This window comes from Henckelia pumila, chromosome 3, assembly GCF_033568475.1.
Source record: "Henckelia pumila isolate YLH828 chromosome 3, ASM3356847v2, whole genome shotgun sequence".
Lineage (NCBI taxonomy): Eukaryota > Viridiplantae > Streptophyta > Magnoliopsida > Lamiales > Gesneriaceae > Henckelia > Henckelia pumila.
The window spans coordinates 129,882,782-129,897,216 of NC_133122.1; the positions used below are offsets into that span (position 1 = coordinate 129,882,782).

A 14,435-nucleotide genomic window follows, 5' to 3' on the forward strand; every position below is an offset into this window, starting at 1 on the left:
AAAGTTTCAAGTATCAGTCGACTCGTCTCAATTTATTCAGTTTTATGTTATGTATGCGTTTCAGTTAAGTCAAGAAAGTTCAAAAGTTTCATAGCGCGAGTTGGCGTGAGTTCATACTTGCATGTTGTCTCATTATCCTTATTTCACGCATGTTTACAGTTTAAGCTTCAAAGTATATTATGTATATTAGTTTGAGTATTGCTTGGAGTATTTTCAAACCCTTGTTATATCACTGTTTATACTTGTTGGGTCATTAGACTCACTATGCTTGTTTGTTTTCCAGGTGAGGAGGAGTTCGTAGGGACCGAGGGGCAGGATCCTTGAGGGGAGGTCACCGGCAGAGCGAGGCCCTACGACCGTTGCTATTTCATGTTTCCGCACTAGTTTATGATTGTAATAAAGAGTTTAAACTTATGTACTTTTGGTAATAGCCAGGATGTGTTTTCCCTGTGCTTAAATTTTTAAGTCTTGAAATTGTTATCGCTCTTTTTCGCAACCGTGTGGGGTTGCTTTTACTTTCGAAGTTATGATTATCGCAGTGGTTATCTTTTGTCGCATTTATTGCATTTGTTTGGATTGCTGGCTGTGACAGAGAGGTTTTACCTACTTACAAACAAGTCATGGCAATTTTTTTTAAAAATACGTATTTCTTTTATTATTTATTTAAGTATAGAGGTTAGGGTCATTTCAGTTGGTATCAGAGCACGGTCTTGGTTTGGGCTGAGCCTACTGCTAGTTGCCGAAACTCAAGGGATCTTACCTCGAAGTCTGTAAGATTTATGTTTCGCTTATTTGTTCAGATTAGTAGCATTAGTTTCTTAAATTATTTGAGCATGTTTTAAGTTTAAATAAAAATCTTTTTTTAAGGCATGAAATTTGAATTTTTGAAATTTGAACTTGCACTCAGATGACACCTCATCGTGATCCCCATGCACCTCCTCCGCCCCCTCCACCGTTGATGTTGTGGCTCAGGTGCTAGCTAGCCTGACTCGTATCTTAGAGCAGCATGCCGAGGCCCCGAGGGCTAGACCTAGCGCGGTCTATGAGCAGTTTAGGAAGATGGATCCTAAGGACTTCTCTGGTACTACGGATCCGATGGTAACGGAGGGCTGGATTCGCTCGCTAGAGGCGATTTTCCACTACATGGATTTGGGAGATGTTGACCGAGTTCGCTGTATGACCTTCCTTCTCAAGGATGACGCCGCCTTATGGTTTGAGGGTGTGGAGAAGACTGTTGACATTACCACACTGACTTGGGAAGCATTCAAGACTCTCTTCTATGAGAAGTACTATACAGCTGAGGTGAGGACGCAGTTGAAGAAAGAGTTCATGAGTCTCCGGCAGGGAGATCTGTCTGTATCCGAGTTTGTTCGGAAATTTGAGAGGGGCTGCCACTTCGTGCTGTTGATAGGGAATGACGAGGCAGAAAAGTTGCAGCACTTTGTTGCGTGTCTAAGGCCTACTATTCGTAGGGATGTGATGATGGCTGAGCCAGTGGATTATGCAGCTGCCGTCAGGAAGGCTATGAGGTCCGAGCAGTCTTTGAAGGACATCAGTGCCGAGGCTCATGTCAAGAGGTCCTTCACTCATCAGGGTCACCCGCAGCAGCATGGCAAAAAGCCATACCAGGGACAGCAGAGGCTGCAGAGGCCCCAGGGGCACCATTAGGCCTAGAGACCTGCTCCTCCCAGGACCGAGGATAAGCCTATTTGCTAGATATGTCGCCGTCCGCATTTTGGTAAGTGCTTGATGAATGCAGGAGTGTGCTTCAAATGCAAGAAGCCGGGTCATGTAGCTAAAGACTGCCCGGAGTTGAGGAGGCCCGTGCAGGGTCGAGTGTTCGTGATGCAGGCTGAGGAGGCCAACCCAGACACCACACTCATCATAGGTAACATCTTAAGTTTTCTTGGGTTAGAGCAGTTGATCGATTTACTGATGCATGTGGTTTTAAGTTTTCTTGTTTGGGGTCAATAATTTTGTAGCATGATGCATGATAGGAGAACTTGACTGTTTTAGCATGCGTAGTATCTTGTTTGGGATTTGATGACTTAGAATGAGCCTAAGTAGAACTTGTGTTACTTAACTTCAATCTTTTATGTTGTTGTATTCACCGTTAATGCAGGTAGGATTGTAGTAGCTGGTGTAGCCACTAGAGCCTTGTTAGACTCGGGAGCTACACATTCTTTTATTTCAGAGGCATTTACCTGTAAGCGGACTATTGAGTATGAAGAGTTGTTGGGTGGTTTCACAGTGACCATCCCATCAGGGGAAGAGCTATCCACGAGGAATATAGTTAGTAATCTTGAACTCTTGCTGCAAGGGCAATCAGTGAGTGCCGATTTGATAGTGCTGCCTATGCCTGAGTTTGACTTGATACTTGGGATGGACTGGATGACGAAGAATGCTATGGTGATTGATTTTCAGCAGCGATCAGTGATGGTTAGGCCGAAGGGAGAGGAACCATTCTGGTTCGAGGCTACTAGGAGTTCGAAGAGGACTCAGCTTATATCTTTCATGCAAGCTAAGAAGTTGGTGCATGATGGATGTGAGGAATTTTTAGCCAGTATATCTTTGTCAGAGTTGCCAGCACGTCCAGATATTTCAGATGTGGACGTGGTCAGGGATTTTGAGGATGTGTTTCCGGAAGATGTTGCAGGTATCCCACCTGATAGGGAAGTCGAGTTCTCTATCTACTTGATACCGGGTACTGTGCCAATCTCTAAGGCACCGTACAGACTAGCTCCCACAGAAATGAAGGAACTGAAAGAGCAGATTCAAGAGTTGCTTGATAAAGGGTTCATACGCCCTAGATTCTCTCCATGGGGCGCACCGGTCCTCTTTGTGAAGAAGAAGGACGGAAGTCTGAGATTGTGCATAGACTATCGAGGGTTGAATGGTGTAACAGTAAAGAACAAGTACCCGCTTCCTAGAATTGATGACCTCTTTGATCAGTTATAAGGAGCTTCTGTGTTTTCGAAGATTGATCTTCGTTCGGGATATCACCAGTTGAAGGTGAAGGAGTTTGATGTGTTCAAGACAACGTTTAGGACTCGTTATGGCCACTACGAGTTCCTTGTGATGTCGTTCGGGATGACAAACGCGCCCGAGGTCTTCATGGATCTTATGAACCGCGTGTTCCAGCCGTACTTGGATCAGTTTGTCATTGTCTTTATTGACAATATCCTCATTTACTTGAAGGATAGAGAAGAGCATACCCAACATTTGAGGAAAATTGTAGGAGTACTCCGAGAGCGGAAGTTGTATGCCAAGTTCGACAAGTGCGAATTTTGGTTAGAGAGAGTACCATTCTTGGGTCATATTATTTTCAAGGATGGAGTGGAAGTAGATCCTTCCAAGGTTCAAGCAGTGAAGGATTGGTCTGTACCAAGAAGCGCATCGGAGATTCGCAGTTTTCTCGGATTGGCCGGTTATTATAGGAAGTTTATCAAGGGTTTTTCATCGATTGTTGTGCCCTTTACAGCACTGACGAAGAAGAATACCAAGTTTATTTGGAAGCCAGAGTGTCAAGAGAGCTTTGATGTGTTGAAGGAAGCTCTCACGACAGCACCAGTGTTAGCTATGCTATCTGGAGAGGGAGATTTTGTGGTTTACACTGATGATTCCAAGTTGGGACTTGGGGCAGTGCTTATGCAGCGAGATAGGGTTATCCCTTATGCTTCTAGGCAGTTGAAGGAGCATGAGAAAAATTACCCTACTCATGATTTGGAGTTAGTGTAAGAGTGGGTGCCCAGTGAGCCAACTGTGTGGCTATGGGCTTTGTTGACTCTTTGTATAAACAATCTTGAGCCAACTGTGTGGCTATGGGCTTTGTTGACTCTTTGTATAAACAATCTTTTGTTTAATATTATTTACACTTTTATGGCAATGACTTTATATTACTTCATATTGTTATATTGTGATATACTATTGTTGTTTTGATAAAGACCTTGAATATACTATAGTGTATGTAAGATGTGGTAGAACATGGAGATGTCTATCATGAAATACATCTTATAGTCACTGTATATTCTAAAACCGTTCCTAGTCGATTGAGCCGTCCGATAATAAGGATAAGGATCGCTCGAGTTTGAGACTAGCATTTGCGATGCGGAGTACCACGTTTCATTGGTAGGGAACATGGAGATGTTCGAAGCATGCGAATGGATATTCATAGGATGAATAGTCGAACTACCCTATCCGGACTTTCCAAGTGGTTATCATTTATCGAGTGGATAAAGTCCGCGGTTTTGGTTGTACACCATTAGTCCTTACGACTTGAAACATCATGGAGACTCTATATGCTAGTACTGTGCTTTGACTCGTTTACCGACTCTGAGGGGGTCATCAGGTGTCGAGATTGGGTACAGTTACGACACATATAGGAGTCAATGCATTGTTGTCAAGGATTCACCACATACTTGCGAGTGTGGATATCCTATGCGATCTGAGGAGATATTAGTGTGACAAATCTCTGGCCAGAGTACTTGATGTGATTTAAGAAATGGTTTCTTAGTAGCACATGCGATGTCACTAATTTGATCTTCAAGATGTATTGCATAGTTATCGAATCTTGAGCGACTCTCGATATACCAATGGTTGTTGATTCGATCGGGATATATGGATGAAGGGACCGTACTGTACGCTAACCAAAATCTACTGGTTCTTGTAGGCACTATCAGTGATACCTAGGGAATCATGGGGCGATGTTGCTAGGCGCTTTACCATGATTCGTTGGGCAAGTCGGAAAGTGTTGTTCCGAGTCACAAGGAGTTGTGAGCCCACGGCTAGCTGTATCCCTGAACCATTGAGGGTCACACAGTGTAATGGAGTTTTAATCCCCGTTGAGATAGTTAAATTTAAAGAGTTAAATTTAATGAACTAAGGAGTTGGACTTCTTAAATAAGAGTAAGGGAGTAGGATTTCCTAAAATGACATAGGGATGGACATTTTTGGAAACCACTGAATTCGGATTCAGGAAAATTTATTTTGACTTTAAAACATGCAAAAATGGTTTCTGTACACATTGGTGAAATCGTTTCATCAATCGGAGTCACGATGAATTTTATATTAATTTCTGAACGAGCGGGCTTTGCTTGTCGGGCCCTAACTTATGACTAATGGGCCCTAAGGTGTTAGTGGCCTGCATTATAAATAAGTTATTTCAGTACAGAAATTACACACAATAGGTCATAATTTTTGAGGAGAAAAATCGAAACCCTAGCTCTCTCAAATAATATTTTCGGCCGCCCCCTTGCTCTGCCCGAGAAAATTCCGGTCTGTGATTTTGAATCACAGTAAGGAATAACGAATCAAATTCGTGTATTCTCTTCGCAGAAAACTTCTGATAGATTTTCTAGTGCAATCTATCAGAGGGATTAAACCTCTGTTCGTGGACCTGATTGAAGGCGTTCATCGGTTCCAGGGAGAGACAACAAGAGCAGAATTGTTCTGTTGGTGTCCATTAATCTCGTTGCGAGATTTGAGGTAAAATTTATTTAATTGTTATTTAAATTTTACACACACAGTAATTCAATTGATGAACGGTTGATACCCATACCATGGAAACGTTCCATGAAAAATTTTTAAACTTCCGCTGCACCGGGTATCAATCGTAATTGGTCTGGGAACTCGCCAGTTTTCCAACAGTGGTATCAGAGCCAGGTTGCTCAGATCAATCGATTGAATTAATCAATTGTACAAAATTTTTGAGTCTCGGTTTATGAAACAAAATAAATATTTTTAATAAAAAAAAAATTTTTTTTTCCGGGGGCGAAACCCGGGCAGCGATGGTCGCTGCCCCCAGGGGCGGCGCACGGCGCCGCCCAAAGGGGGCGCACGGCGCCGCCCAAGGCGGCGACCGTCGCCGCCCAGGGCGGCGCACGGCGCCGCCCAGGGCAGCGCTGTGCGCTGCCCAGCGCAGCGCTGGGCGCTGCGCAGGGCAGCGCTCGGCGCTGCCCAGGGGCGGCGCTCGGCGCCGCCCAGGGCAGCGCACGGCGCCGCCCAGGGGCGGCGCCAGGCGCTGCCCTAAGGGGGCAGCCGGGCTGCCCCCGGCCCGCGCCCCGGGTGCGGGCCAACCCGGGAGTGTCCCGGGTGGCCCGCGGGAAAAATTAATATTTTATTAAAAATTAATTTTAATATGTTAAAATTTTATTTTTGGTCCGGTCAAAAATTGTTTTTGATTGGTTCACGAGATTTCGGATCGAATTGTTCGAGTCCGTAAATTTTAAAATTGATTTTGGATAAATTTGAATTTTTGGAAAATTTTAATATTTTATCCGTAAATTGAATTTTGAAATCAATTATTTTGGTACAATTGATGATAAGATATGATCTTATGATATATTAGATAAAATATGATTTTATTTGTAAAATTGGATTTTATAGATAAAATATGATTTTATTTGATATGGAGATAAAATATGATTTTATATGTGAAATGTGATTTTATATATAAAATATGATTTTATCTTGTTTAAATTTGAATTGCCACAGCATGTTATCCAATAAATTAATTTTAAATTAAATGTTATTGGATAAGGATGATCGATTGCCATGACCAATTTTGTAGGTGTATGTTAGGAATTTACATTTTGTCTTTATTGTTGTTGGTTTTATTAATGGGCCTGGTTTATGGCCCGATATGAATGTCATATGTAATAAAAGTGGGCTTGGTTTATAGCCCGTTCCCACCCCCTAAAAATGTATCCCCTACTTGTCATTGTTATTTATTGTAAATACATTAGATTTAGTGGGAGATCAAGATTTGAAGATGGTGGGCCCAGCAGACAATGAAGACTGAAGAAATGTAAATTGGAAGCATATGTAATAGGATTGCATTTGCATACTGCATATTACCTAGGATTGGACTAAGACCCGTGATTGGCAACCACGGGTCAATTAGAAATGGAATCGATCATCCTATATAATATTTGATATTATGATTGTATGCATGTTTAGACATAAATTGCGTGAATCCGGCAATGCATGCAATAAATTAAATATGATGAGACAAATATTTTATAAATAAAATCCCTCATTTTAAATATGATTTAAAATTTATATCAAGATAAATAAAGGAAATTTAAATATTGTTTAAATGTTCCTACCTTCCATCAACGGTCAATGTATGTGATGCTACCCGCGGATACGGTCCGGCTCATATTATTGGGGGGGCCCGTCCGTCGGAAAGCTGTACATTGGATCGAAAAATGTTGTAAGTTGGGTGGAACTCCCATGGGATCGGCTCATATTATTGGGGGATCCACATGGCGACCGTCCATCACAACTTAATATTGATGGGTCATCTTGACATGTCACTTTAAACGGCGTCATATTATTGGGCCCTTATTGGACATGAGGTAAATACATGGGGGTTGCTTTGGAAGCAATTGGGCTCTACCTTTTGAGAATTATGGTTGGCTGATATTATTCGGGACCATAAGTTTGTCAATTGGACTCCATGTTCTCACTAAGGAAAAAGTTTCCCGTTTTCACTAGAGGGTGGTGAAATCGTTAAAATAGTGGGAGTGAGATTCATAAAATTAAATTCGCCTATTTTATGTCTTAGTAAATTGTTAAACAATCATTGATATATGTCTGTTTTCCTTTTCAGTATTTCATACAATGAATTCGCGAAATCCTTTATTCTCGATCCTCGAACAAAACAAGCTGACTGGCGCCAACTATACGGAATGGTTCCGGAAGTTGAAGATTGTCTTAACTTCGGAGAAAATGCTCTACGTGTTAGAGAAAGCACCTCCGAAGGAAGCACCAGCTGACATAAGTCCGGAGGAATTGGCCAAACTTGATGCATGGTGTGACCATGACATCAAGACCAAATGCTATATGCAAGCCTCGATGTCTGATGAACTCCAGAGGCGATTTGAGGACACGGTGAATGCTGCTGACATTCACGCGCAACTCAAGGAACTTTTTGGGGCTCAGTCGAGGGCTGAAAGGTTCTCTACTGTTAAGGAGTTGATGACGTGCCGCATGCGTGAAGGGACTTCGGTCCGTGATCATGGGGTACGAGTGATTTGGCTCATACAGAAGTTAGCGACCCTTGATTTGGTGTTGGAGCATGAACTCAATGTGGACTTGCTGCTTCTATCTCTTCCTTCTTCATTTGATGGATTCGTGATAAATTTTAATATGAACAAGATAGAGGCCACCCTTGAAGAGATGGTCAATATGCTCGTTACATATGAATCCACACTTAAGAAGGATAAGCCAGCTTTCTTGGTGGGCTCCTCATCTTCTGCTAAGAAGGGGCCAAGTATGAAGGGCAAGAAACGTTCTGCCCCACCCAAGAAAGTGGAACCCGAGAAGAAGCAAAAGACAAAGGCTTCAAACAATGGAAAATCCAAGGATGTTTGCCATTACTGCAAGAAACCCGGTAATTGGAAACGTAACTGCAAGGAATACCCCAAGCAGTTGCGAACTGCAAAGGGTATGTTTTACATTGAAATAAATGTTTTTCTTAATACTACTTCTTGGGTATTGGATACCAGATGTAGATCTCATATTTGCAATGAGTTGCAAATGATAACAAGAAGTAATAGGATAAGGATGGGTGAGACCCAGTCAAGGCTCGGGAATGGTTCCAGAGTTAAATCCATAGCTATGGGAAATATTTATTTTTTGCAGAACGGTTTTAAGTTACTTTTGATAGATGTTTTATTTGTTCCAGATTTAATTAAAACATTATTTCTGTTTCTATGCTAGATAGAGATGGTTATTCTTGCAATTTTGTGAATGAGATTTGCAATATTTACAAGAATGAATGTTTAATTGGAAATGGACAATTTGAAAACGATCTATACAACTTAAAACTAAAAGACGTTCCAATGAATTATGTTGATAAACCGGCTACAACAAACAAAAGGAAAAACGATAGTCAAAACCCGGCAAACCTTTGGCACGCTAGACTAGGACATATTTCCTCAAGGAGGATGAACAAGCTAGTGGGAGAGGGCATGTTTGATATGTCTGATATTAACTCTCTACCTACTTGTGAATCCTGCCTAAAAGGAAAAATGACTAAATCTCCTTTTAAGGGGAAACCTGAGCGTAGTCAGAATCTGTTGGATTTGATCCATACAGATGTTTGTGGTCCATTTAGAGTAGGGACTCAACATGGCCACACCTACTTCATTACCTTTACTGATGATTATTCAAGGTATGGGTATTTATATTTAATGAAATATAAGTCTGAAGCATTTGAAAAGTTCAAAGAATTCAGGGCTGAAGTAGAAAACAAGCTAGGTAAAAGTATTAAAGCACTTCGATCGGATCGAGGTGGAGAATACTTGAGTACCGAGTTTTTGGACTATCTGAAAGAGAATGGGATTCTCTCTCAGTGGACTCCTCCTATGACACCACAGCTTAATGGTGTATCGGAGCGTCGTAATCGAACTTTGTTGGACATGGTTCGATCCATGATGAGCTTCACTGAGCTTCCACCTTCGTTTTGGGGCTATGCGCTTGAAACGGCGGTATTGTTGTTGAACAACGTCCACACTAAAGCAGTGGACAAAACACCATACGAGTTATGGAATGGCAAAGCTCCTAAGTATTCATACTTGAGGATTTGGGGATGTCCTGCTTACGTGAAGCGGACAGTGGGAGATAAGTTGGATAGTCGATCCAGCTTGTGTTATTTTGTGGGGTATCCGAAGAATTCAATCGGATATTATTTCTATTATCCTGCTGAAACAAAGGTGTTTGTTTCACGGAATGCCACCTTCTTGGAGAAGGAGTTCTTATTGGATAAGAAAGGCGAGATGATGGAACTCGAAGAAGTTCGAGAAGAACCCGAAATACAAAATAACGATCCCACACCTCAGGAACCATTGCTGGACACGCCTGCACCTAGAAGATCCGAGAGGACTTCTAGACCTCCAGTTCGATATGGTCTTCTTCTTGAAGAGGGTCAAGATGAACCCGACATTGGATGTGATCCAAGAAGCTTCAAGGAAGCAATTTCTGATGCGGATTCGAATTTATGGCTTGAAGCTATGCAGTCAGAATTGGATTCGATGCATACAAACCAAGTTTGGTCTTTAGTAGATCCTCCCGATGGAATTGTTCCGATAGGGTGTAAATGGATCTACAAAAGAAAGCTTGGGCCTGATGGTAAGGTATTGACCTACAAGGCGCGATTGGTGGCTAAAGGTTATACTCAAAGGCAAGGAGTTGACTATGACGAAACCTTTTCACCAGTTGCAATGTTCAAGTCCATAAGAATCCTAATTGCCATAGCTGCATGGTATGACTATGAGATATGGCAGATGGATGTGAAGACTGCTTTTCTTAATGGAGACATTAAGGAGGAAATCTATATGAAGCAGCCTGAGGGGTTCACATCCATGGGAAGCGAGCATAAGGTATGCAAGCTTCAGAGATCAATTTATGGTCTAAAACAAGCATCAAGAAGTTGGAACCAGAAATTTGATGAAACAATAAAAGATTTTGGTTTCATCAAGAACCCGGAGGAACCTTGCGTGTACAAGAAAGTAGTTAAGGATGCGGTGACATTCTTAGTACTTTATGTTGATGACATCCTACTCATTGGGAATGATGTAGGGATGTTGCAGTCAACGAAGATATGGTTATCAGGTAGATTTTCGATGAAGGATTTGGGTGAGGCATCCTACATTCTAGGGATTCAGATCTATAGAGATAGATCTAAGAGAATGATAGGACTCACTCAATCAACCTACATCGATACCATATTGAAACGGTTTTCAATGGATGGGTCCAAAAGAGGACATCTACCCATGTGTCATGGAGTTTCTCTATCCAAGTCTATGTGTCCCAAGACTGATGCAGAGATAGAGAATATGACACATGTACCATATGCGTCAGCTATAGGTAGTATCATGTATGGGATGATATCTACCAGACCGGATGTAGCATTTGCTCTGAGTGTCACGAGCAGATATCAGTCTAATCCTGGTCAGATGCATTGGAAAGCCGTGAAGGACATTCTTAAGTACTTGCGAAGGACTAAGAATATGTTCATGGTTTATGGAGGACGAGAACTCAAACTGGAAGGCTATACCGACTCTAGCTTCCAAAGTGATGTGGATGACTCGAAGTCAACCTCTGGATTTGTGTTCATGCTCAATGGCGGTGCTGTCTCTTGGAAGAGTGTTTTAATGCAAGCTTCAGAGATCAATATATGGTCAACCAGAAATTTGATGAAACAATAAAGAATTTTGGTTTCATCAAGAACCCGGAGGAACCATGCGTGTACAAGAAAGTAGTTAAGGATGCGGTAACATTATTAGTACTTTATGTTGATGACATCCTACTCATTGGAAATGACGTAGAGATGTTGCAGTCAACAAAGATATGGTTATCACGTAGATTCTCGATGAAGGACTTAGGTGAGGCATCCTATATTCTAGGAATACAGATCTATAGAGATAGATCTAAAAGAATGATAGGACTCACTCAATCAACCTACATCGACACCATATTGAAAAGGTTTTCAATGGATGGGTCCAAGATAGGACATCTACCTATGTGTCATGGAGTTTCTCTATCCAAGTCTATGTGTCCCAAGACTGATGAAGAGATAGAGAAGATGACACACATACCATATGCGTCAGCCATAGGTAGTATCATGTATGGGATGATATCTACCAGACCGGATGTGGCCTATGCTCTGAGCGTCATGAGCAGATATCAAGCCAATCCCAGTCAAATGCATTGGAAAGCCGTGAAGGATATTCTTAAGTACTTGCGAAGGACTAAGAATTTATTCATGGTTTATGGAGGACGAGAACTCAAACTGGAAGGCTATACCGATTCAAGCAAAGGAACCAAGGTCTCATCAAAGATCCAAACACGTACTGAGGAAATACCACATAATCCGGGAGATTGTGGAAAGAGGAGACATCAGTGTCGAACGAGTGGCCTCTGCAGACAATATCGCTGATCCACTTACTAAGCCTTTGCCAGGACCATTGTTTGACAAACATCGCGAAGCAATGGGTCTACGTAGTATGACTAGTTGGCTATAGGGCAAGTGGGAGATTGTAAGAGTGGGTGCCCAGTGAGCCAACTGTGTGGCTATGGGCTTTGTTGACTCTTTGTATAAACAATCTTTTGTTTAATATTATTTACACTTTTATGGCAATGACTTTATATTACTTCATATTGTTATATTGTGATATACTATTGTTGTTTTGATAAAGACCTTGAATATACTATAGTGTATGTAAGATGTGGTAGAACATGGAGATGTCTATCATGAAATACATCTTATAGTCACTGTATATTCTAAAACCGTTCCTAGTCGATTGAGCCGTCCGATAATAAGGATAAGGATCGCTCGAGTTTGAGACTAGCATTTGCGATGCGGAGTACCACGTTTCATTGGTAGGGAACATGGAGATGTTCGAAGCATGCGAATGGATATTCATAGGATGAATAGTCGAACTACCCTATCCGGACTTTCCAAGTGGTTATCATTTATCGAGTGGATAAAGTCCGCGGTTTTGGTTGTACACCATTAGTCCTTACGACTTGAAACATCATGGAGACTCTATATGCTAGTACTGTGCTTTGACTCGTTTACCGACTCTGAGGGGGTCATCAGGTGTCGAGATTGGGTACAGTTACGACACATATAGGAGTCAATGCATTGTTGTCAAGGATTCACCACATACTTGCGAGTGTGGATATCCTATGCGATCTGAGGAGATATTAGTGTGACAAATCTCTGGCCAGAGTACTTGATGTGATTTAAGAAATGGTTTCTTAGTAGCACATGCGATGTCACTAATTTGATCTTCAAGATGTATTGCATAGTTATCGAATCTTGAGCGACTCTCGATATACCAATGGTTGTTGATTCGATCGGGATATATGGATGAAGGGACCGTACTGTACGCTAACCAAAATCTACTGGTTCTTGTAGGCACTATCAGTGATACCTAGGGAATCATGGGGCGATGTTGCTAGGCGCTTTACCATGATTCGTTGGGCAAGTCGGAAAGTGTTGTTCCGAGTCACAAGGAGTTGTGAGCCCACGGCTAGCTGTATCCCTGAACCATTGAGGGTCACACAGTGTAATGGAGTTTTAATCCCCGTTGAGATAGTTAAATTTAAAGAGTTAAATTTAATGAACTAAGGAGTTGGACTTCTTAAATAAGAGTAAGGGAGTAGGATTTCCTAAAATGACATAGGGATGGACATTTTTGGAAACCACTGAATTCGGATTCAGGAAAATTTATTTTGACTTTAAAACATGCAGAAATGGTTTCTGTACACATTGGTGAAATCGTTTCATCAATCGGAGTCACGATGAATTTTATATTAATTTCTGAACGAGCGGGCTTTGCTTGTCGGGCCCTAACTTATGACTAATGGGCCCTAAGGTGTTAGTGGCCTGCATTATAAATAAGTTATTTCAGTACAGAAATTACACACAATAGGTCATAATTTTTGAGGAGAAAAATCGAAACCCTAGCTCTCTCAAATAATATTTTCGGCCGCCCCCTTGCTCTGCCCGAGAAAATTCCGGTCTGTGATTTTGAATCACAGTAAGGAATAACGAATCAAATTCGTGTATTCTCTTCGCAGAAAACTTCTGATAGATTTTCTAGTGCAATCTATCAGAGGGATTAAACCTCTGTTCGTGGACCTGATTGAAGGCGTTCATCGGTTCCAGGGAGAGACAACAAGAGCAGAATTGTTCTGTTGGTGTCCATTAATCTCGTTGCGAGATTTGAGGTAAAATTTATTTAATTGTTATTTAAATTTTACACACACAGTAATTCAATTGATGAACGGTTGATACCCATACCATGGAAACGTTCCATGAAAAATTTTTAAACTTCCGCTGCACCGGGTATCAATCGTAATTGGTCTGGGAACTCGCCAGTTTTCCAACAGTTAGCAGCAGTAGTGTTCGCTCTCAAGATTTGGAGGCACTATCTCTACGGAGAGAAGTGTAAGATATTCACCGACCATAAAAGCCTCAAATACTTCTTCACTTAGAAGAAGTTGAATATGAGACAACGGAGATGGTTAGAGCTGGTGAAAGACTATGACAGCGATATTAGCTACCACCCGGGTAAAGCTAATGTAGTCGTAGATGCATTGAGTAGAAAGTCAGAAGTAATTGCCTATTTGACGGTGTCTAGACCTTTGCAGGATGAGATTCAGAAATTTGGACTAGAGTTCTATGTCGAGGGTAGAGCTCCTAGATTGTCAGCTTTGTCAGTGCAGACTTTGCTGTTTGACCGTATCAGAATTGCTCAAGCAGTTGATGAGTAGTTGGGTAAGTGGAGACAGAGAGCAGAGGAGAAAGACAGTGGTCTGTATTCTATATTTGATGGGATTGTGAAGTCCAGAGGTCGTTTCTGGATTCTCGATGGTGATTCTCTGCGAGATACTATCATGGCAGAGGCACATACATCGCC

The 14,435-nt window shown here is 41.7% G+C and overlaps 1 protein-coding gene across 1 annotated transcript; it reads left to right on the forward strand.

The window, feature by feature from the left end:
* Window positions 1-1,059: 1,059 nt before the first annotated feature.
* On the forward strand, window positions 1,060-1,668 carry LOC140889497 (uncharacterized). Its single transcript, XM_073297213.1, has one exon. It carries the CDS (start codon window positions 1,060-1,062, stop codon window positions 1,666-1,668), a length of 609 nt encoding a protein of 202 aa, XP_073153314.1.
* Window positions 1,669-14,435: the final 12,767 nt, after the last annotated feature.

Bases quoted from the DNA above. Each gene is read 5' to 3' on its own strand.
- LOC140889497 (XM_073297213.1), top strand. From the start codon at position 1,060: ATGGATCCTAAGGACTTCTCTGGTACTACGGATCCGATGGTAACGGAG.